This window comes from Amphibalanus amphitrite, unplaced genomic scaffold (genome assembly GCF_019059575.1).
Source record: "Amphibalanus amphitrite isolate SeventyFive unplaced genomic scaffold, NRLGWU_Aamphi_draft 001292F_arrow, whole genome shotgun sequence".
NCBI classification, from domain to species: Eukaryota; Metazoa; Arthropoda; class Thecostraca; order Balanomorpha; family Balanidae; genus Amphibalanus; species Amphibalanus amphitrite.
Window position 1 is genome coordinate 137,609 of NW_024882785.1, and position 24,461 is coordinate 162,069.

General features: G+C 51.4%; 1 protein-coding gene across 1 annotated transcript; it reads right to left on the minus strand.

Moving 5' to 3' along the window:
• Positions 1-18,140: 18,140 nt before the first annotated feature.
• Positions 18,141-20,065, minus strand: LOC122371916. The gene is made up of 2 exons (XM_043348690.1): positions 19,601-20,065; positions 18,141-19,201 (listed from the first exon to the last, which is right to left on the minus strand). Exons 1-2 carry the CDS (start codon positions 19,893-19,895, stop codon positions 18,780-18,782), a joined length of 717 nt encoding a protein of 238 aa, XP_043204625.1. The 5' UTR covers positions 19,896-20,065; the 3' UTR covers positions 18,141-18,779.
• Positions 20,066-24,461: the final 4,396 nt, after the last annotated feature.

Consider the following 24,461-nt stretch of genomic DNA (forward strand, 5'->3'; position numbering starts at 1 on the left):
ATTTTTCAGTACGTATTTCACATCGTACACCAATATAAATGGCACCATCGTGTTTCTGAGCTCAAACTGCATCCAATAGACACCTTTTTTGTTGAAAAATTTTAACTTCAAAATTTGACCTTTTTTCACCTGAAAGTGACCTGACCTAAGCTAAATTCGACTCAAATGACCTCGAATGACACAGACGACATCAAATTCGAAATCTATGGCCTAAATGGACCATAAAACATGTGTCACGTGACCGACGCATGATATAATATTTTCGTGACCTGTGATGACCTGACCCTGACCTGAAAATCAAGGTACAAGTTTGGTACCCTCAAGGTATCTAGAGCATCTGTTCACGAGTGTGGAAACCAAAAATGAGCCTGATCTGGCTGGTAAGACGGCGGCCAGAGCCCAAAATGTGAACAAGCCAAAGTGCTAATAATTTTTACTTTGACCTGACCTGTGACGTCATCGGTGACCTCAAGGTCAATGAAATTAGGTTTCGCTCGACAGTTTTTCCGGGGCTATCAGACGCCGTTTGAATTTTGACGATCGGCCCAGTAGTTTCGGAGTTAGGAGGGGGGGCTATGAATAGCCCCCCCCCCCCCCCCAGTAGGGCGTGTTATACACAGACCCCAGTGGGGCGCGGGTTAAGAAACACAATGAACCTAATTCGACCAAATCAAATCTGCACCAAATCCACATCAAAATTCAAATGTGAACAAATGTGTACGAGATAGCCGTCATGAAAACGGCTGTAGTTATAAATGGACAAGTATTGTATCGAGAGTACATGAACCTCCAGGCTCCACGAATCAAACTATTAAAACAGTTACATTTAAGGCGTAAGTTACATTTTACAGTTACATTTTAAGGCGCCTTAAATGTAACTGTTTTAATAGTTTGATTCGTGGAGCCTGGAGGTTCATGTACTCTCGATGAAAACGGCTATATAATACCTCTTCAAACACCTTTTGTAACCTAACAGTACGCTTGAGAAACGCTCGCCCCTCGCCACAGCCCTGCGGTAGCGGATGCGGTTTGAAGCTATCCGGCGCGGGTCCCCGTTTCAATTTGGTTTCAATGGGGACGGGGAGAGCCGTGTTATGTGTGGCTATTGGAAGGGTTATGGGCGTCTAGCGGCCAAGACGCTTTACATGCTAATTCCCCTGTCGCACCGATATGATAAATGAGGGTCGGCACTCGGCTGACAGGAGGTATTGAAAGGGCAGAGGGGAGCGAGAGAGAGGGAGAGAGAGGAGAGGAGTCCGGCGGGAGGGTGCTCCCAGACCGTGGGGAAGGGTGAAGACGGTGCACGTGTCGTCAGTAGCTGCTCATAACGGAGCGAAAGGTAGATAGGAACCTTGAATTCCAATTTCACTTTCTTCACAAGCAACTGTCACAAAAAGTCCGGTGGGGCCAGCTCCTGCCCCAATATGTCCATTTTCCAAACTTGTCGTATTTCAGCTTCATTCCACAAACAATCTGTCCTATCTCAAAACCACTCCCACAAGCTCATTCATCAGATTTTTATCAGCAGATTGTTCGTCCTGCCGCAATAGCTGCCCGTACGACCGGCATTTCCCTCCACCTCTTCAGCTTCGGCCTTTCTCCCGAGTCCCGACCATTTCCAGGCGACTGCCCTCCTCCCTCGCTCGCATACCAGCGATCACCAAGGGGAGGGAGGAGGGAAGAGGACGGCACATGATACCCATAACCCAACCACAAAGGATCATAGTCGGCGTTAGGGTTCCCTGAACTTTCACACATGTGTCTCCTTAGCCTGTACATACTTTTAACCCTCGCCGGACCTATTGGTTTTCTACATACGCGCCGGCCGAGGGGGGGGGGCGGGTACGACCCCCCTCGCCGTTTCGCCCCTGGTGGAGCTAGCGCGTCGCGGAAAAAACGAGCGTGTGCGCCGTTATGAGACGCAGAGATTGGTACCCGATTTTTTCCCCGATCGTGATCCGCGATCGGGGTCTGCGCGCTCGGGGAGTGGGGTTGGAGACAGTGGCGCAGCCAGGGGGGGGGGGGGGTCAGAGGGTCAGCTGACCCCCCCGAAATATCTGTCAGGGGCCCGCTCGAGAGAGAGAGAGAGAGAGAGAGAGAGAGAGAGAGAGAGAGAGAGAGAGAGAGAGAGAGAGAGAGAGAGAGAGAGAGAGAGAGAGAGAGAGAGAGGAGGGAGAGAGAGAGAGGGGAGGAGAGAGGTCCTAATCTAACCGGACGAGAGAACTGGCCTGGGCCCCTGGGAGAACGGGCCCGGGCCCCCTGGGTGGATGGGGCCCGGGCCCCCCGTGGATGGGTCCGGGCCCCGGGAGAACGGGCCCCGGGTGGACGGGGCCCGGACCCCCGGTTGGATGGGGCCCGGGCCCCCGGGAGAACTGGCTCGGGTCCCTGGGAGAACGGGCCCGGACCCCCGGGGTGGATGGGTCCGGGCCCCCAGGAGAACGGGCCCGGGCCCCCGGGAGAACGGGCCCCGGACCCCGGGTGGACGGGGCCCGGACCCCCGGGTGGCCCCCGGGCCCCCGGATTGATGGGACCCGGGCCCCCTGGTGGACGGGGCCAGGAATCCCGGTTGTACGGGGCCCGGAGCCCCAGGTGGACGTGGCCCGGGGCCCCGTGTGGATAGGGCCCGGGCCCCACTTATGCTGGAAAATTGACGTTTCGGACAGATTTGGGACTTAATGCTATATCTACCTGCGGCACGTTAAACTTTCGATCCAAATTATCACCGGTGAACCGGGCGCGGGCAAGGTGGGGTGGTGGGTCCGTGGTGTTATTCGCAACAAGCACTGCTTAGCGGGGCACCCGGGCCCATAGCCACCCATTCATCCATTCGGACAAAATTTCTAAAAAAGTGCCCTCACGGGTGCACGTGGCGCGTGCCATCCCTGCACCGCACACCATTCGATAGCCCGTTCGATTCTCTACACGATACTGTGTTCCCCATGCCGATCGGGCCGACGGTTACCGAGATACTGCACGGGGACCGGGCCAGTATCGGGCAAATTTAGCTATTTTCGCACGATTTTGCAAGCCGATTTAAACATGTATTGTAAAGTCTATGAAGCGAATTTGCACTTTTTAAGCCACGCCATGTGCTCGCTGTCGATCCGATCGAGCTGAGAGTGAGACCCTCGGAGGCACGTTGCCCATCCTTGATCTATAAATCGCGCAAATTTCAGCGCACTAGGCGCAACGGTCTGGCCTGTATCCCGCACTAAGTAACACCATGCCGGGACCTCGATAGCAGACAGAATCTATGTCACCACATCACCACACCACAACAAATCCGGCCCGAGGCAATACATGTCCCATATGAGCGCGTTAACCCTCGCCGGCACAGGCCATTCCAGCCATTTTGCGTCCTTCAACGGCACAAGGGGAAGGGTGGTACGACCCCCCCCCCGCGTTTGGCCCATGATCGAGCTAGAGCTTCGCGGAAAAAACGAACGTGTTGCCCGTGACGAGAGTAAGCCGATGATACTCAATTTTAAGGTTCTTGGTCATTGGTTGACCTTCCAGGTCAGGTCAAGGACCCAAAAATCGGGAAAATCGGGACCTGTTAGAACGTCGTTAAGTGTGGCTGCTATATGGTTTTCGGTGTGCTGATCACGAATAGTTATCATGTTAGTTTTGACCACAGATGATGTCTTTATGCATTTAGGTCAGGTCGGGTCAGGTCAGGTCAGGTCAACCAGTAGGGGTCCTGCCGGGTATTTGTAGTACCTACGTGTCAGCCGCCTCTAGCAGCTTCGTAACATGTTACGAAGGCACCAAAACTATTTCGTGAATGTTCAAATGGTTGCTAAATTCGGATTCAGCTCATAAAACTAGACTAGAAACATGTATAATTCGAAAAAGTACCGAGGTCATCAAAGGTCAATGACCTGACCTGACCTTCAGGTGACCTTGACACCCAACCTAATGCATGGGAGCAGCATCAACTCACATGTTTGAACGCTTGAAACCACGAAAAGACTGCAAACGCGCGGCTAATGCGAGCCGGCATACGCCGAATCGCGATTCTGCCCAAACATGGTCTCGGAAAGTAGGTCACAGGTCAAAGGTCATTTGAGTCAGGGTCATGCAATTTCTAGGGTAGGTGTAAAACTGATCAACGCGAGGGTACTGAAAGTGTTGTCGCGATCGGCCGCTTTTTACGCGAGTTATTCGCGAAAACCCTTAGGGGGTTGCATCATCCGCTCGCCCTGTGCTGGCGAGGGTTAAAACCTCTTGTGAGCGAATTCACGTAATGAAGAAGATTAAAGGCACAATCTTCTACAGCAGCCAATAGATGACTTAGGGCAGGCACATGGAACTACTTAAATCTTGTCCAATAGAAGCAGGCAACAGCTCCGTTTGCATATATGCTATGCATTTTGCGGAAAGGGCACATTTCGGCCTCGAAAGATACGTATTCATACCTCATAGTAACATATTTCTGCCATGGTCAATTCGCGTAGAAATTGAACACCGGGTGATTACCGAGCTATTGTTCTATCAAAATTTTCCGATTCAAACTCGCTCAGGGTTATCATGCAGGTAAAGGGGGCCCGCTCAGCAGAATGCGTATGAAATATGGAAAGATTCTGAAAAATGGGTGGGGGCCCGCACACTAGGGGGCCCGCTTTGGAGGTGATGACCCCCCCGAAACGAAATCCTGGCTGCGCCACTGGTTGGAGACGTCTCCGAGCGTGGACGATCTAAGGTCTGCTGAGCTGAACATTCTCAGGTATGTTCAGGAGACCAGTTTCCCCGAGTTTTATGATCGTGAAGGCACGATAAATGTGAAGTCGAGCTCCCTCAAGGGGCTGAACGTGACGCTGAAGGACGGACTGTTAGTCGTAGGGGGTAGGTTGAGCCGCTGCCCAGTTGAGAGTAGAGGTGGCAAAAGATGAAAATTTTGGGAACCAGACTCGAACCGGACCCGGCTGGACATTTCTGGAACCAGTCGGACCCGGTCTTAGTTGGAACCGGAACCAGTTGGACCCGTTCCCCAAAAGTCAATTAATACAAACTTCTTGTAGGAATCATCAGTTGCAACATGTAAAACAGCCTCTTTCCTACTGGGAATACTTATGAGCTACTGTGTGCAAAGAAACATTAACATTCGCTTCATATTTTGCAATAATGTGTAGTGTGCAAGACGTATATAGTTTATGGCAGGACCCGGTTGGACCCGTCAGAAAATTTCCAGGAACCGGTCTGAACCCATATGGGTCCAGGCTGGTTCTTTGGACCGGGTCCTCGGGTCCACATTTTGCCACCTCTAGTTGAGAGCAACGCCAGGTGTACTGTGCTCCTTCTGCTCCTTCCGAGGAACCATCATGTGACAAGACTGGTAATGCGTGACGCTCACGTGTCAGTGGGGCATCAGGGTCGTGAGCACACGCTGAGTAAGATCCGAGAGAGATTTTGGATAGTGGGGGTGGGACCTCTGGTCAGTAGCTTAGTGCGATCCTGCGTGACCTGTAGGAAGGTTAACGCAGCCCCAGAGCAGCAGATGATGTCAGATTTGCCAGAGGACCGGGTGACGCCGGACACGCCAGCTTTCACGTCGGTAGGTTTAGATGTGTTCGGACCAGTGATGGTGAAAAGGGGTCGCCATGAGATCAAGCGCTATGGTCTTATGTGCACCTGTCTGGTCACCAGAGCCGTTCATGTTGAGGTTCTCCAGTCGTTAGAGACAGACTCACTGATCAATGCGATTCGCCGCATTGTAGCGCGTAGAGGGCCGATTCTTAGGATAAGGAGCGATTTGGGCACGAACATGGTGGGGGCCAACAATGAGCTACGGGCTGAGCTTGAGAGGTTAGATGTAAGTATGCTGAAGCAGTTCGCTCTGTCCAAAGGGATTGAGTGGATCTTCAATCCATCTGCTGCGTCTCACTTTGGGGGATGCTGGGAGCGATGTATCCGAACGTTTAGGAAGGTTTGGAGGTCTATGCCGACTCAGAGACTTGACGACGAGGGACTGAGCACACTGTTCTGTGAGATTGAGTCAGTGCTTAACAGTAGACCGCTGACACACGTTTCCGATGACAACGGGAACCTTAAGCCGCTCACGCCCAATCACCTGCTGCTCTTACGAGGCGGCGGTGAAGGCATACCAGGTAGGTTTACTGACGAGCAGTTCTCCGCTAAGCAGTGGAGAAGGGTCCAGTACCTCGCTGACCAGTTTTGGCTCAGATGGAGGCGCGAGTACTTGCCGACCTTACAGCGGCGGCAGAGGTGGGTATCTAAGTCTAGGAACGTAGAGCAAGGAGACGTCGTGTTACTGATAGATGAGGATGTGCCGAGAGGTCATTGGCGCATGGGCAAGGTGACGCAGACGTTTCCGAGCAAGGACGGTTTGGTGAGAAAGGTGTCCCTGAGAACTGGTGGCACGGTTTTGACGCGGCCGGTGCATAAGCTGATAGTCCTGCTGCCGACTGCTGACCGGAGCCTGAGCTAGGCTGCGATCGTCTGGAGCCGACTGCGGCTCAGACCTGAGTTACCGAGTGTTGTCGCGGCGCGGTGATGGTTAAGTGTTTTATTCGGTGTTTAGTGTTAAGTGATGAGTGTTACGTGTTCTCAACCCTGTAGGTTGAGCGGGGGCAGTGTTGGCGCCGTTGTCGCCGAACGATGCTAACTTTTAGTTGTCTGGGCGTTTGACAGATGGCGGTGTGATTTTCGGTTGTCCATTTGCTATCGATTTATTGATATGTTTATTTTTTGGTTTGGTGCCTTGTTTCTTTTGGTTTATTTTAGGTATCGGTTTGTAATTTAGTTTTGTATTGTGTTCCGCGGACATAAGTTATTTGGATTTTGTTCGATGTACTGACCAGTGACCTCTACGGTCACGTGACCCGGCGCCGGCTGACCTGCCACGTCACCTTCCGGGTCAGAGGAGGGGCGGCCGGCGGGGCAGCGCCCATTCTTGGTTGGCCTGTCGTGGCGGCGTTAGCGTGCCGCGTATCTGATGGGTTTGGTCGTGTTTGGCTTGGTTCAGCCGTTCGACGTTTGGAGTGCAAGGGCGCACCGTGTAGGTGAGTGAGCGATTTTGGCCTCGGAAATTAGTTCATGTTGGTGAGATTGTTTGCCGATTTTGTTTTCTTTGCTTTGTTGTGTCTGCGTATTCGTTTGGTTGGTGTTCATTCGGTCATATATTATGTTTCCTTTGTTTCGATTCCAGAAACCGCTACGTTCTGTTCCGTTCTGTTGCTGTGCTTCGGGCAATATATGGTCAGCACAGGCGGAGCTAGCGCGTTTCTCTACCGGTCGGCGCGAGATCCGGGGCCCTGAGGTCGTCGGCGGCTACAAATGTATTTCAGTGTTTTAATCATTGATACTCCGATAATATGACAAAGCAGGCTTATAAGCATTAAGCAATTAGTGCAACCCTAGCTGACAGCTACTAAGAGACACATGGAACCTAATATGATAGCACTATACCTATAGTAGATATCATAGACTGAAAACATTTACCGTGGCCATAACTATTGCTACCGTCTTAAAGGGACCCTCCCACCTTAACATTAGATTTGAGTTGAGATAGCCAAAATGGGGTCCCTGGCTCACAATTACCGGTTTCGGCACTCACAACATCGAGAAATGCCTTAAATCGGAAATATTGAATTTCAAAATTGCAGCATTTTGATTCAGAGGGGCTAATGCTTAGGAATACCCCTCTGAATGTGTGACGTCAGCGCAAATATCTAACGAATTTTAAATGTTTGACTAAAACGTTTTGTAGCACGCGGTGGTATATGCTATTTGCGCGCAACATCTGCCGCAAACGCCGCACTTCTAAAATTAAGTCGCTAGAAACAGCGGAGATCCCAAAAAAGTAAACAAAAGTAAAAGTCTAATATCTTGAAAACCGGTGAATATTTTTCGGTGAAATTTGGTAGATATTCGTTTTCGCTCTTTCTGAACCCAGCGACATCACTTTCATGCCAATTCAGAAACTTTTTTGAAGGTGGGAGGGTCCCTTTAATATGATATTACGTGTTATATGTTGTGCTACAAGCAATATGTCTTTGACCTTACCACAACAAGCCTAAAGACTACACCGTAAAAAGTCTGCAAATCGGAACGATGTTTTGAGCTAATAAACATAACTCTTCAATCACAAATACAATCACACAATTCTATCAATTGTGTGAATCACTAAACGACGCATGCCTTTCCGCTCCCCTTATTTTACCCTTGTTTACGGTCGACCGGGTATCTGTTCGTTCCTACGTTCTTTTATCTTGTGTTCAGCCAATTTTACATTGTGTTTCTGTTGGTGATATTAGACCATCATTGAACAATATGAACATAGGCTAGACATTTCCATAGCCTGCGCCTTTAAAGGTATTATCAGGGTTTTTTCCAAAATTTCGGACTTACTCAGTGAAACGTGTAGAAGAAGGTGACTGAAGCCCCAATCCAAAGTCATTCGTCTCAAAATTGCCTAATTTTCCAATGGTGGGCCTCCAAAGTTTTCGCGGCTGCCAGCCGCGTAAACTTGCGAGTACTTGGTGGTCCATCTCTAAACGCCCATAGGGTTTACACTAGCGGAGACTTTTCTAAATATTTCTAGGGAAAATATAATGGATCTAGGGAAAATATAATGGATCTAGGGAAAATATAATGGATTACGTGCTCCATTATATTTTCCCAAGACAAAATAGGGAAATATAGCATAGGTCCGTAACACAACGAACACAACCTTCTTCTCATTCTTCTCAGCTTCTCATTCTAGATATCCTGTGGGTTATCAAAATAATTCAAATTAAAAAATTGTGTTGTGTGCGTTCAAACTAAGCTCATCCCGAGTGTAATTCATGTCTTAGTTCAAGTAATTAAACTTGAAAGTGATATAGCTCAAGCAATGAAGAAGCTTGGATGGAACTAGTGTTGAATCAAAGTTACCTATCATTTTTAATGCTAAGTGCTGAACGTTACCAATAATTCGAGACATCCGTTGTAAGATGTATGACGCAGATCAACTTTGATCAAGTGAAGAAAATAGATTTCAGATGAAATAATGTCAATGTTCAAGGCTGAGCGACTGGCAGATTTCGGAGTGAGCACGAGTGGCCTTGAGACATTCTGTTTCTGTAGGTACTCAAAATAAATAAATTATCATGTTGTGTGCTTTGAGGTTAAGTGTTATCAGTGGTGCTTCATGGTTGTGCTTTATTGTTGGTGTATAGGCATTGTGATGTCGTCGTCCCTCCAGTGCAGAGCCGCTGTGACCACAGTCGTGTGTATTTGATCAGGTCCCGATGACAACTGCCCATCGTCCCACACAAGCGCACGACATGCCCTCACATATACGCAACCGACCAATCACCGGGCACGGCTCGGTCACGCCACGTGCCCGCACCAATGAGCGGGCACCACGAGCCGCGTGACCGTGGCGCGACCCAGTCCGCGGCGCTCCGGCCGGCGCAGCGGGCGGCTGGCGGACGGGCGCGGCCCGGCTCGCCGACCGGCTGGGCGCGGTCACAGCATCTCCCCCCTCTTCGAGACTGCTGGCTGAGCAGTCCTGCAGTCTTCCCAGCCCAGGCGGGTCGGTGCTCTTCTAGGACGTTGGCTCCGTCGAAGATCTGACGTTGGCGGTAGCTGGAACCGGACACGTTGCCGCGCCGGCACCCCAGCGCTCGGTGATGGCGAGGAAGTCGTCTTCTTCTCCGGGTTGTCGGGCGTCTTCAGCGATGGGCGGAGAAACCGTCTGTTCCTCCAGAAGACTCTGCCACTTGGAGTCTTGATAAGGTAGTCGCGATGGTAACCAACGCCCACGATGGTGCCGAGGTTGTCCCATCGCCTGCTGATCGGGTCTTGAAGCCAGACGTGGTCTCCAGCCTTCAGCGGCTTCAGTGGATGTGCCGAGCTGTCGTACGTCTGCTTGGCACGCTGGAGATTGAGCGACGCCCTGTAGTCGCACTCTTCGGCCTGCTCTTGCCATTCGGTGGCGAAGCTGCGGCGATGAGCAGGGACGCATGACCGGATGGGGTGGCCGAAGACCACTTGTGCTGGAGAACGTCCGTCCGCTCGTGGAGTGTTGCGGAACTCCAGCAGTCCTCGGTGGAAGTCGTCATCCAGGGAGCCGTTTACCGTCGTCTTCGAGATGAGATGCTTCATAGCCTTCACCGCCGACTCCGCATGCCCGTTTGACTGTGGGTAGTACGGAGTAGAGACGACGTGGTGTACTCCCCAGCGTTTCAGGAAGCTGGCGATCTCTCGGCTCTTGTACTGTGGCCCTCCATCTGTACGAAGCCTGACTGGTACACCGAGGTTGACGAAGGCGTCTCGAAGTGCCTTGATGATCTGGTGGCTCGTTGTGTCGCCTCGTGGAAGCTGGTGAACGACTGGCCAGCCGGATAATCTGTCCACGTAGACGAAGTAGCACCTTCCTGCATAGGAGAAGAGGTCTGAAGAGACGTCTTCGAAGATCCTCGTTGGTGGCGGGTCGACAGCCATCGGTTCCTGAGGTAGGCTGGACCGATGCTCTTGACAGGTGGTGCAGTTGCCGACCACGTTGATGATGTCGCTGTTCAGGCCGGGCCACCAGACTGTTTGGCGAGCTCGTCGTTTTGTTCGCTCAATTCCTTGGTGAGCATCGTGGAGGGCTCTCATGGTGTCCTTTCGGGATGAGAATGGAATCAGGATTCGACGCCCTTTCAGGATCAGATCATCTTGAGAGGAAAGCTCATGTCGCACACTCCAGTATGGAAGTAAATGATGCGGAAGCTGTTCTTTGGATGAGGGGAAGCCGTTGGTGACTGCAGATAGAAGCTGCTGGTAGACAGTGTCCTCTTGAGCTGCTTTTCTCAGATCCTCCAGCCGTGGATCCGAGAGATGTGACGGCTTCTCCTGAGAAGACACCTCGCTGATGGTGATGCTGGCTGTCTGACAGACGTGACACTCAACGGCCTGTGTGAGTTGGCTGTCTTCTGAAGTCGGTTCTTCGACGGGGGCACGGGACAGCGCATCTGGAATGACGTGCTCCTTTCCCTTCTGCCAGATGGCAGTGAAGTTGTACAGGCCTGTCTTCTCCTTCAGACGTTGAAGGCGCGGGTTCTCGACGGCGTCCAGAGTGTAGTCGTTCAGGATCGGAATGAGAGGTCGATGATCGGTGATGACTTTGAAGTGCTGCAGACCCTGAAGAAAGATCCGGCACTTCCTCAGGGCCCACACCACAGCCAGCAGTTCTAGCTCCACCATGGCGTATCGAGATTCTGCATCGGAGAGGAATCGTGATCCGCACTGGACGAGGCGCCAGTGTTCGCCATGCTGCTGAAGTAGGGCGTACCCGAGTCCTTTCAGCCGAGCAGCATCAGTCTGAAGAACCGTTGGAAGCTGTGGGTCGTAGTGTGCCAACACTGGCGGTGATGACAGTGCAGTCTTGACCTTGTTGAAGGCCTCCTGGTGGTCTGCAGTCCACACGAACGCGTTGCTGGGCTTCAGCAGACCTCTGAGTGCGTCAGCGGCAGATGATATCTCAGACGAGAAGTCGCTGAACTGCTGGGCGAGGCCCATGAACGACCGGAGCTCGGTGATGTTTGTTGGCGTAGCGAAGTCCGTGATGGCCGTGATCTTGCCCGGGTCCACCTGTCTCCCGGCAGATGACAGGTTGAAGCCGCAGTAGGCGACTTCATCTTGTGCACAGCAGAACTTCTTCTCGTTGATGGTGATACCATGTTGACGACACCGAGTGAGCACGGCCCGGAGATGCTGTGCGTGGTCTTCTAGCGTCTCGTCGTGCACCAGGATGTCGTCCACCACCTTGACGACATTGTTGAGACCTTGAAGCGCCAAGTCTCCGCGTCGGCCGTACTCGTCTCCTGTTGAGACTAGACCCATGGGAGCTCGCAGGAACCGGAAGCGTCCCCACGGTGTGATAAACGTCGTGAGGTGCTGACTGCTTTCTTGGAGAGGTAGCTGCCAGTAACCTGATTTAGCATCTAGGGTGGAGAAGATCTTTGCGTTCACACTGATGTTGGAGACTGCTTCTCTTGGAGTTGAGAGTGGGTGCAGAGGTCTCTTCACGTGTTTGTTGAGTTTGGTGAGGTCAACGCAGATCCTGACCCCACCATCCGCTTTGGAGACCAGAACCAGAGGGTGGCACCAGTCCGATGGCTCGTCGCCCAGTGGCGTGATGATTCCTTGGCGAACCATGTCATCCAGCTGCTTCTTGACGTTGTCCCGCCATGCGTGCGGCACCGGGCGAGATGCGCGTACTGCGAAGGGCTTGGCGTCTTCGGTGATGTGGATGGCCATTGGAGGGCCGGTCATCGGCTTCAGCGGCACGCTGTTGTCTTTCGATGTGAAGACGTCAGCAAACTCGGTGAGGAGATCACTTCGGAGCTGCTGTAGCTGCTGCTTCTGTGGTTGCTGCTGCTGCTGTGACTGCTGCTGCTGCATCCGCTGCTGTTGTGACTGCAGGAGCACGCTCTTGTTCTTCAGTATTGATACTGGCTGAGCGTCGTGCTTCTCGATCGCCGACCTGGTGTTCACTTGTTGGAGCTGACGAGGAGCCGGCTCTGGATAGTGGTCCGGGAGGATGCCAAGCTTCTTAGCCGTGTACCACGCGAGGAGAAGGCCTCGCGATTCCTTGAAGACGTGGACGGTGTCATCAGCTGCCCTCCCGTTGAGATGGATGATGGCCTTGAAGGTGCCGATGCATTCCATAGACTGTCCGTTGGCTGCAGTGACGTTGATGCAGGGCGGCCTGTCGAGGGCCACATCTTCCATGCCGAGCTTGCGCGCGGTATCTGCGCTCATTACTGTGATTTCAGCTCCCGAGTCAGGTGTGGCCTCGGTGCAGCCGAGGAGTGTGCCTCGGAGATCTTCAATCTTGACGGAGATCTTCGGCGCCTTCAGATCCCGATGAATGCTGCTGACGAACACCGGAGTGACATCTACTTGCTCGGTCCGGTGGCGTTGTCTGCTGCGTGATCTTGACGATGTGTCCGTGTCGGGCTGCTGCTGTTGGGTTGAGCGCTTCTTGCGGCATACTGTGGCAAAATGTCCGGTGATGCCACAGAAGAAGCAGGTCTGGTTAGCTGCAGGACATGTTCCTCTCAGGTGGCTGGTGTTGCCGCAGCGTCCGCATGCTGACTCTCCACGGTCACGCGAGGGGTTGCGCTGACTCTGGTCACGTTGACGAGAGATGCTGAAGACACTGGAGCTCCTGCTCATGACGTCTTGAAGCATCTTGTCGTTTGCTTGAGCAGCTTCCTCAGCTCGGCAGATGTCGATGACTGTCTCCAACGCTGGGAAAGGGCGAAGGGCCAGTAGTTTGCGTCGGGTCTCTTGATTGTGGAGACCAGACATGATGCGGGTAGAGAGGCGCTGATCCTTGCACTCGATGCATAGCTCAGCATCGGAGGCAAGCTCTCGGATTGACACCAGGAAGGCGTCAAACGGCTCATCTTCTTCCTGCTGCTTCTCTTCGAACTTCACTCGATCGATTGCGATGTTCCTTTGCTGCCGGAGATGCTTCTCGATCTTGTCCAGAGCAGACTGGACCGTGTCTGTATCTTCTGTGATCCCGACAGCATGTTGTGATGTCGCCCGCATGTCTTCCGTGAAGCAGGAGCGCAAGAAGGCCAGCTGGTCTTCACGGCTGAATGCGGCGAGCTGGCATAGCCTGGCATAGTCGTTCCAGGATGACCTCCATGCCCGGAAGTCGCGAAGGCTAATGGAGGCAGACAGCTTACTCGGTGGTGTGACTGCTGGTGGTCTTATAGTGCCATACGTGGCTGGTGGCCTCGGCGGGATCGCTGCTGTCGCCGGGGGAGCCGTGTCCAATCTGCGTGGCAGTGCAGGACTCCCCTCGGCAGCAGCGGTGGACGTCAGTGGTAGGACGTCTGTTGCTCCTCCACTAGCTGCCTCAGATGCTGGCGTCGTGGTTGACTGAAGACGGCGTAGCTCTTGAAGCTCCGAACGAAGTAGGTTGAACTCACTTTGAGTTTCCTCTCGCTGATGTTGCTGCTGTTCCTGAAGATGCTGCAGCTGAAGGAGCTGCTGCTGTTGAAGTCCCTCCAGAACCTTGGTCAGCCACGGTGGTGCAGTAGCTTCCTCTTCCTTACCGTCCATTTTGCAGCTGGAGCGGAGGTTGTAGGCCATGCAGTGTAGAGGCGGGTATCAGCGGTGACTGGCGAAGGCTTCTACTGTCGGCTGCGCCATGTGATGTCGTCGTCCCTCCAGTGCAGAGCCGCTGTGACCACAGTCGTGTGTATTTGATCAGGTCCCGATGACAACTGCCCATCGTCCCACACAAGCGCACGACATGCCCTCACATATACGCAACCGACCAATCACCGGGCACGGCTCGGTCACGCCACGTGCCCGCACCAATGAGCGGGCACCACGAGCCGCGTGACCGTGGCGCGACCCAGTCCGCGGCGCTCCGGCCGGCGCAGCGGGCGGCTGGCGGACGGGCGCGGCCCGGCTCGCCGACCGGCTGGGCGCGGTCACAGCAGGCATGTTTTGAGCACATTGCAGCATGATATTGGTGGTGTGTAAAGCAACTGATTTCCGCAGACTTTGCACTTACTTGCAAAGCCTGCGGACTGACTTTGCAGACTTTGGCTGACAATGAGCAATGCATTGCTGACTGATATCATTTATTCTGTGTTTGTAGCACAAAGTACAGAAGTGGCACATACATTGTTACTTTGAAAACCTGATGTGAATTTTGATGTAGAAAATTGGTGGCTGACGTTGAGTCCTGACATATTGTGAGTAGTGTACATCTGGTGCATTGAGCGCAGACTTGAGACCAGTGACGTTTGTATCAGTAGACTGTGTTTGAGTCTACTTATATGGGTAGTCATAAAGCAGGCGTCACACTTCTTTTTGCAACCAAGGAGATGCGCTATACCCAGAGATGCTTTCTCACCAAACCTTACCAAACCAAACCTAACCTACAGCGCCTCTCTTCGTTCGTTCATGGTTGCAAAAAAACAAGTGTGACGCCTGCTATACTACTACCCTTATATGGCCTTGGTTTGAGTGTGGTGACTGAGTAAGCTGGTGCGTATAGCCATGCAATAAGTGTTTTGAAATATATTTTTGGGACAGTATTGAAATGGTGTGTTTTGGCCATCTGGCATGGATGATGGAAAGCCACTAACTCAACTTCAGGAACGCTTCTTCATTATGCTCATCTAAAGCACAATGATCTATTTTCTCTTCGCAAGGATTGATTCCTAATTCACTGTCAATTATAACCTGGGCCAGAAGGTTTCGCTGAGCCACAGGGTTCATACAGATTCATCCACAGTGCTCAGCAGTGTATGTTTTCAGATTTCAACAGACTGTATTTTTTTCTGTATGTACATATGCATTATGCAAGGGTACAACAGATGCGGTATTTGGTAAGCAGTTGGCAGCAAGGTGGTGTTTGTACTTATTGGCAGAACTAGTTGAGCAGGACTAAAACTATCCTAGTTTCTCTCCAGTTTACTCAGATCCGTCTCAACACATTGAACATATTGAAAGCGTTCATCCATGAAATGTCTGCATGTATACTCATTTCCGAGGAGGCACGCTCGTCGCTCATCCATTGCCGAGCAGGCACGTGCGTGCCCATCGCCGACGCGCATTAGCGCGCGTCCATGGCTGGGGCGCACGCGCGCAGCCATGGCCGGCATGCACGCGCGCGCGCCCATCGTCGGCACGCAAGCGCGCGCCGCGTCCTTACCCGGCGAGCACGCCGCGTCCGTACCCGGCGCGCACCCGCGCGCGTCCACAGCCGGGGCGCACCCAAGCGAGTTCGTACCCGGCACGTACCGGCGCGCACCCGCGCGCGTCCGTACCCGGCCCGCACCCGCGCGCGTCCACTGCCGGCACTGACAGACCCTGACAGACGGGCGTGCTGCCGTCGGCGGTCCTGACAGATGAGCGGCGGGCCCGGCTCCCGCAGCTCCGGCAGCGGGCGGCAGCCATGGTCGGCATACACGCGCGCGCGCCCATCGTCGGCACGCAAGCGCGCGCGCGTCCATAGCCGGCGCGCACCCGTACCTGGCGCGCACCCGCGCGCGTCCGTACCCGGCCCGCACCCGCGCGCGTCCACTGCCGGCACTGACAGACCCTGACAGACGGGCGTGCTGCCGTCGGCGGTCCCGACAGATGAGCGGCGGGCCCGGCTCCCGCAGCTCCGGCAGCGGGCGGCAGCTCCGGTGACTGTTCCGGCAGCTCCGGCAGCGAGCGGCGTCTCCGGCAGCGCTCAGCGGCGCCAAGCAGCAGCAGCGGCTGAGCCAACAGGCGGCCGCGGAGGCACGCCCCCCCCCCCCCCTTTGCACATTGTTCGTCCATGGAGATGTCTGCAAGCACGCCCATTGTTGAGAAGGCACGTGCATCCATGGCTGAGCACTGAGCAGGCACGTGCGACCCCTTTGCACATTGTTCATCGATACATATCAATATAATTTACCTTATGATTAGTGTGAGTCTTACAAAATCTTAAACTCAGAAATACCACAAGGCAGGCTGCCTGGGTGAGTTGCTAATATGAACATAATGAACATTATACATTAGTGCAGTACCTATAAGCATCCATGCTGTGTGAAGGACTTGGCCCTCACGTTCATTCGTTTGGTGATTGCACATGGTGGCATGTGTACCAATTGTTCTCCCTAACCCTTCTTACAACTTTGACTAGCAAGTAGAAGCTGGCAAAATGCAAGGAGCTTACAAAGCATGCCTATATGTAGATAACTGAGGATGATTCTCTCAATTGAAGCATGATCCGCACTCAGCAGGTTCTTCTGTTCTGTTCCACAAACTAAAACTGAAATGCCTCAATTTTCCTCAAAATATATTCATTTATCACTCATAAACAACAAAAATATACATTAAGTAGGTACCAGGGCAATAAAAAACATACAAGTTACATATTTTTTCATGTACCGTCCTTTCACAGCAGCAATATGTAGAAACGCACCAAGACGTTCACGGAGAGCCCACCCATAACAAACTATAGTTGAAGCCGGGGCTCTGCTGCAGCAGCAGGGGAGACGTACAGGACACAGAGGTCATGTCACAACATCATGTTGTACAACCTGTTGTTCGAAAAAACAGATCAACATAGATCTTGAAAAACTGTAGGTAGCGCTTTCTTCAGTCACTTAGGTAAGCTTTCTCGCAAGACGTTACATTAGATTGACCACTCTTGACAAAATAATCAGATTGAAACTTAGCTCTTGTGCCTGATGCACTTACATTTCAATTTATTGAAATAAAACACTCAAATTTACCCTTGAAAATTGTTGACATTTAAATGATATTAATCAAGATTTGATGATCAGCAAACAAGCTCAAGCTATTCAAATCACACCCAAATCAAAATAATAACTTTGGCAATGTTGATAACTCTTGCTGTCTTATTGAAAAGCAAATCTTCAATTTGTTCATATTCAAATTCAATGCCAAGCACTGAAATCTTGTTGCAAGGCCCTAAAAACAGCAGACAAAAACAAAACAGACAAGGCCCGTCTTGTGGAAATCGACAGTGCGGTGCGGCGGCCTTGGCGAAATTTCCCAAGGCTGCTCTTTGTTTACATTTTAGTGATGGGCCAACTTGGCCGCCCAAGTACTTGTTTTGCGTGAGTAAGTACAATTTTGTCAATTTTGAAACGGCTATATCTCGCAAATTTTGGTACCGATTTACATTTTATGCATATATTTAGAATCGGCAGAGTCTGGGGAGTTCATTGATTGGAAATTTATGCCGATTCCTTTCAATTTTTAAACCCTGATAATCCCTTTAATCTCGAATACGTGTGATACGCTGCTAGCTGCTAACCATACAATCTCAAGCATGTAGTCGTAGGTTGCGAGCCTGACACAGAAAATGTGAATATTTTCTTTTGTTAATTATTCTCTTGTTAATAAAAAATATTTTTTTTTTATTCTCAAGGCAGAACACATGAAACAAAATAAGTATCTCTTAATTCGATTACATATTACTTTCTTTTGCCTTTTTCATAATCCGTTTTCTGACATATACCTTTCGCACACTTCAATTCACCAGCTAAAGTTGTTACAAATATTGCTGCTTTTCATTTTACAATATAGCACTGCTGTGAGTTCCAGCTCGTTCACATCCGTTCGTAGTAGTACCATGGTAGCACTAATTACTAAAGGACTCAAGCAACAACGACTGAAAGTGACCAGACATTTATTGTTCGCACTTCACAACACATAGAATAGTGCTAAGACGTTGCAGATAGATGCTAGCTTTGCCATAATCAAAATCACTAGCTGCGGTTTTTTACCTAAGGCCGCCGTCGAATTTCGACAGCTACGTGAAAAAAAAAACAGCTAACGTGGAAATTGATATCAGCCAGCCCATTTGCTCATTTGTCGCATCAGTGGCTAGTTTGTCGCGTGGCTGGTTTAACCTGCCGGAGACTTTCAGAAATAAAAACAAAAGCCGGTGATCTTTCTGTTGGTGTAACTGGACTCAGATCAAGAGCCGTTAGATCAGTGCACGCTTCCAATATATGGAGTGTTCGTCATTGCAGTGTGATAGGTGATAACCGTCGGACGGCCATCAGACGAGCGTTTAGACGCTTGACGACCGTGAGACAACCGTTTAGACGGTTTGACGGTTTTCCGGTCTTCTAGACGGTCTGACTGTTGTCCAACCGTATAGGAGGTTTGCCGGTTTACCGTCCGTATAGGAGGTCTGACGGTTTTCCGGCCGTTCAAACGGTTGGACGGTTTTCCGGTCGTTTAGACGGTCTGACGGTTTTCCGCTCGTTTAGACGGTCTGACGGTTTTCCGGCCAGTTTTCCGTATCAGTTCAGCGGCCTCTGACAGAGTGGCCAGGCCGAGAAGCGGTCATCGAGGTCGTGCCAGCCCACCTTCCACCCGCCTTCGAGCACCGTGCTGAGTGCCACTAGCGGCTGGGTATCGGGGTTACTCGGCTCGTCCACAGCCCAGTGCTGCTCCGCCGGGGGCACCTCGCCGCAGCCGTCGAAACCCGTGTACTTTCCGGCCAGCACGGTGTTGGTGATACCAAGCCACACCTGGATGCCGGTGGCGAGGTCGACGGTGCACTGGTGTTGTTGCTGAGAGCGGGGCACGGCCAGGTGGGCGCCCAGCGCGGAGCAGGCTGTGACGGCCTCGGAGTGGCTGACTGCGCCCCCCTCGTCCAGCCGCTTCAGGCAGAGGCCGGCGCAGAGAGTGAAGTCGGGCGGGCAAACGCAGGTACTCGGGTCTGTGTATCGAAACGGCACCAAAATGTCCGGTTAGTTGTGGGGTTGAAGTAGTAAGAGAAGGCGATAAGTGGCCGTAAATTATTTCAAGGCAAAATTGATGCATTGAAAATTGAAACATGTTACTTTTAATCGTATAATTACATAATACATAGCCAATAAAAAACATGACTTTTTAAGGTCAATTCTATCCAAGCAATGTTGATGGGATCAAACATCAAAGACAAAAAGAAGTGGCGGCCAGCTCGAGATGAAATAGGAAAAACTGATATTACTTTGCACTTTCCCATCGTGATATTGAGCATCTGCGAAGCCGTTCATTAACATCAGACACAAACGATGGTTACAAATTGCAATTATTAACTTGCATATGCTGCGACGTTATAGTCGGATCATCTCACCTGAGCACATCGAGCGGGCCATGTAATGTCCGATATTCTGCTGAGAGCTGTTACCGGCCGATCCACCGCAGCGACCGGAGAACAGACGGCACGTGCCGTCGGCTGGATTGTAACTGAAAGCATTACATCGATTCAGAGATTCCTCTTCACATTTCATCCCACATTGAATATTTGATTGAAGCGAGATGGTCTGAAGAGCAGGGCTATGAACGGGTGCCGGGTCCAGCCAGCGGTACCGGACCGCGGCCGCTGCCGTCGCCAGGAGCAGCAGCAGTACCGCTCCCGGCCGGGACATGGCTGCGAGTGGGACCGGGACCTGTCCAATGTTTTTGAAAATGGATGCCAGTGTGCTATTCAAACTGCTACTACTTTTCTAGGTATATTTCTCATTTCCTGTACAAATCTTGAGATCACAAATGACTTGTTAGGCTGCAAAATCAAACATGAGATGTTTGCTACGGGTCTACTGACAACTGACTTTCTGAACAACCATTGGCAATTTGCAGTTTGCCAAAGAATAAAGCATAGCTAGCGGAGTCAATAGGTATGTGCTAATTTACACAATACTTCGAAGCAATCAAAGCTGAAACGGGCCCTAGGCCAACTGTCAACACAATGCTTGTATTTGTAATGTGTATATATTTTCCGTTAGTCCCAATAACTTGTTTGTTCTGTAGCTCAGTCAGATGATCAGTAGCTCAGTAGCTCAGCTAGATCAGAGTGCTGCAGGCTCCCGGTTGCGTGAGAACGGGTTCGAGTAGATCCGGCACTCGACCCACGAGACATCACTGGGAGGGATGGTCTTAGGATCCAACATAGCTTAGGACATAGGATCCAAGCTAACGATAGCCGTTTCACAACGAGTTACCTGGCGACGGGCGAATGCACCAAACTTGACCAATTGTGCACCCAAGCTATAAATAACTTTTAAGAAACGCAATAAACCTAATTAGACCAAATATGTTCCAAATATGCACCAAATCTGCATCAAATATAAACCAAATGTCAAATGTGTACCAGATAGCCGTCGTGTAAACGGCTAATACCTCTTCAAACACCTTTTAACCTAACAGGACGCTTGAGAAACGCTCGCCCCTCGCCACAGCCCTGCGGTAGCGGATGCTGTTTGAAGCCAATAGCCATCCGGCGCGGGTCCCCCGTTTCAATTTGGTTTCAATGGGGAGGGCCGTGTTATGTGTGGCTATTGAAAGGGTTATGGGCGTCTAGCGGCCAAGACGCTTCACATGCTAATTTCCCCGGTCGCACAGATATGACAAATGAGGGTCGGTCGGCTGACAGGAGGTATTGAAAAGGCAGAGGGGAGAGAGGGGGGAGAGAGGAGAGGAGTCCGGCCGGAGGGTGCTCCCAGACCGTGGGAAAGGGTGAAAGACGGTGCACGTGTCGGCAGTAGCTGCTCATAACGGAGCGAAAGGTAAACCTTGAATTCCAATTTCACTTTCTTCACAAGCAACTACATAACTGTCACAAAAAGTCCGGTGGGGCCAGCTCCTGCCCCAATATGTCCATTCTCCAAACTTGTCATATTTCAGCTTCATTCCACAAACAACAATCTTGTCCTCCCTAAAAACCACTCCCAACAAGCTCATCAGATTTTTATCAGCAGTGTTCGTCCTGCCGCAATAGCTGCCCATACGACCGGCATTTCCCTCCACCTCTTCAGCTTCGGCCTTTCTCCCGAGTCCCGACCATTTCCAGGCGACTGCCCTCCCCCCCCCCAAATCGCATACCAGCGATCACCAAGGGGAGGGGATGAGGAGGGGAGAGAACGGAACATGATACCCGACCACAAAGGATCATAGGCGACGTTAGGGTTCCCAGAATTTTCACACATGTATCTCTCCTTAGCCTGCAGTCTTGAAAAAATGATTTGTAGGTAATGTTTTGCTCGGTGTTATGTGCCATTTTTTTTAGCACAAATCGATCAGGGTTTGGTGCCATCACTTTGCCTGCACGCTGGCTGAGTGAAACCCTGACTCTGTTCCTTTTGATCCCTTTCCACACCCTTAATTCCTTTAAATCCTCCCACTCCAGGATTAATGCAGCCAGCCGAAGTTTGTCCGCCTGGCTAATCGCTTATTGTTTTGGGTTTGGACCTTATTGTTTGGGCTAATTATTGTTTGGGATGCAATTGAGACGGCAGCGGTCAATTGGTGGTTTGGATCGACTAAAGCCAATCCTGAGGACCAATCTTGGCAAAAAGTCAAGCTGTGTGTAGGCATTGAAAATAGGAAATCCAGCTGGTTACTCTCCTGCCTCTTTTTCCCTTATTTACTATTATTAACTCTTTATCCTTTATGTTTGCATCGTTTATTTAGTATTACTACAATAGAAAACGATTCTAGCAAACAATATCGATCAGTTGGGAAAAATATTTCCATGAGACCGTCAATCTTCCTCGTCACATTTATAGCTGTGTGTAGTGTGACTAGTGTGTATATGTTACGGGCCAAGTGCGAAGGCTAGTCCGTTTGCGAACGGACTAGTCCATTCGCGAATGGACTAGGCCGTTTGCGAATGGCGGTCCGTTTGCAAACGGACTAGTCCGTTTGCGAATGGCCGGCCATTCGCGAATGGCCTAGGCCGTTTGCGAACGGACGGGTTTGTGGCGTTGCACTTAGCCGCCGGAAGCATGGATCCTCGGATTGGGGTACGATTCCGAATGAATGGGGGACCGCTGGTCGATGCAGGGGCGTCGCCGACGGGGGGGGGGGGGTCGGAGGGGTCCGGACCCCCCCCCCCACACATTCTTGAAAATATGCCAGTCCGACGCTCCCCCCCCCCCCTCCCCCACACACACACTTTTGGCCACGAAAATCGATCAAGAATAAAATAAAATATTTTAAAAACGATTTTGGTGCATTCTCAAAATAAAATTGTCTAAATCCGAGGAGTTTTCAGTATTTGGTGGGGATTACTTTGACTGACCGTCCGACCAGATCCCCTAGTCGAAAATCCGTGGCGACGCCACTGCGTCTATATGTTTAGTTTGTTCTCCGGAGCAGATCTGCGAGCTGGCGCAACTCTGGGTTAAGGTCTCCACACACCTGGTCCATTCGGGATGCGACTTTCCGCTGAACCTTGCACAACGCGGAAATTATAGCAACGTGTTGCCGCTGGCCAGGCTTCGGCCACCGATCTGGATCTGGGGAGGTCAAATATCCCCGTGACCTTCGAACAGCGGAGAGTCGCGTGGTGTGCGGAGACCATTAGTACCGTGCTCCGGGCTCCCCGCTGATGACCCGACCTGACCTTGGTCGAGTTTGTGGCGCTCGATTCATTCTGCTCTGGTGTGGTGTACCGGGACGGTGCGGCTTGTGTGTGGTGAGTGCGGTGCGGTGAGTGTTCGAAAAACTGTTGTGTTGCATTGCATTTAACTACCTTGTGACCAATTAAATTTGGTCACAAGGTAGTTCCCGGGTGGGGCTATCGAACGCCGTTTGAATTTTGAAAATCGGCCGGTAGCTTTCCGAGATCTTGGGGGGGGGGGCGAAACGCCCCCCCCCCCCCTACGGGTGGTAGGGTTCGCCGGTAGCCCTACGGGGCGCGGGTTAAGGATATTTCGCACTTGGCCTGACTTCGCACTTGGACTGGGAGCATAAACGCCCGTCCATTCGCAAACGGCCTAGGCCAACTGCAATAACGCACATGGACTAGTCCATTCGCAAGCGGCCTAGTCCAAGTGCGTTATCGCACTTGGACTAGGCCATTCGCGAATGGACTAGCCTTCGCACTTGGCCCGCAACATATACATAAACTCGCGTTTTGCATTTAACATGGTGGCTTAACTCCTATCCCATTATGTCCCCCATTCATCCTGAGCTCAGCTGCCCTGACTTCGATATAACCAACCCCTTCCCCTCCCCCTGCTATTGTCAGCGCTATCCTCAGAGGACCACTCATTCACTGGGGCTATCGCGTGCCACCCGCTACCCTTCGCTCCCTCGGGAATCGCTGGTATGCGACTGGGGAGGGGAGGGGAGGGAGGCGGTCCGGTCCCACGAATATACCCTGGTCCCGCGGTGGAATGGAAGGAAGGGTGGCTGAAATGTTGGTGGGAAGTGTCGGTCGTATGGGCAGCTACTGTGATGAGACGGAAAATCTGCTGATAATAATCTGATCTGGGATTAGCATGTGTTGTTTGTAGCTCACGTGTAATAAATAGTGAGCACACAAAGTGGCTTGCCCGCGGAAACTGTAGCAGTCGCGAAAATAAAGAACACCTCTTTTCATCATCACTGAAAGCAAAAACAAAAGAAACAAACCTATAAATGGGAAAGGCAATGGGAACGTGTTGGGAACACGTGTGCAGCCAATTTTAATATAAAAAACAACACGTTCCAATTGCCCTTCCCATTTATATCAATACGTCTATGTAATAATAATACGAAACAAACCTAATGAAATAACGAAATAAAACAGATGAAAAAATACTCTCATGTAACCAAGGCATTAAAAAAGGATGAAAGAGACATGCTTGTCTTTTCTCATTTTCAGAAGACTAGAGAGATTCATGTCACACATCTACCTATCGCTCCCACACTTATATGAATGTCGCAAGCTACTTTTATTATTAGTAGTACCTATATTAGTATATGGGTATACTGGACAGTTGTCAAATGTCCCTGATTTCTTTGGTTTCCTCCGCCGGGCTCTTCGGAGCGGGACGGGTGGGCTGGACTGCTCGTGAAGAAAGGAGAAAATAAGTTGGAATTCAATACTTTCCTGGCTCATCGTTCCATTATGAGCAGCTACTGCCGACACGTGCACCGTCTTCACCCTTTCCCACGGTCTGGAGCACCCTCCCGCCGGGCTGTGCTCTCCTCTCTCTCTCTCTCTCTCT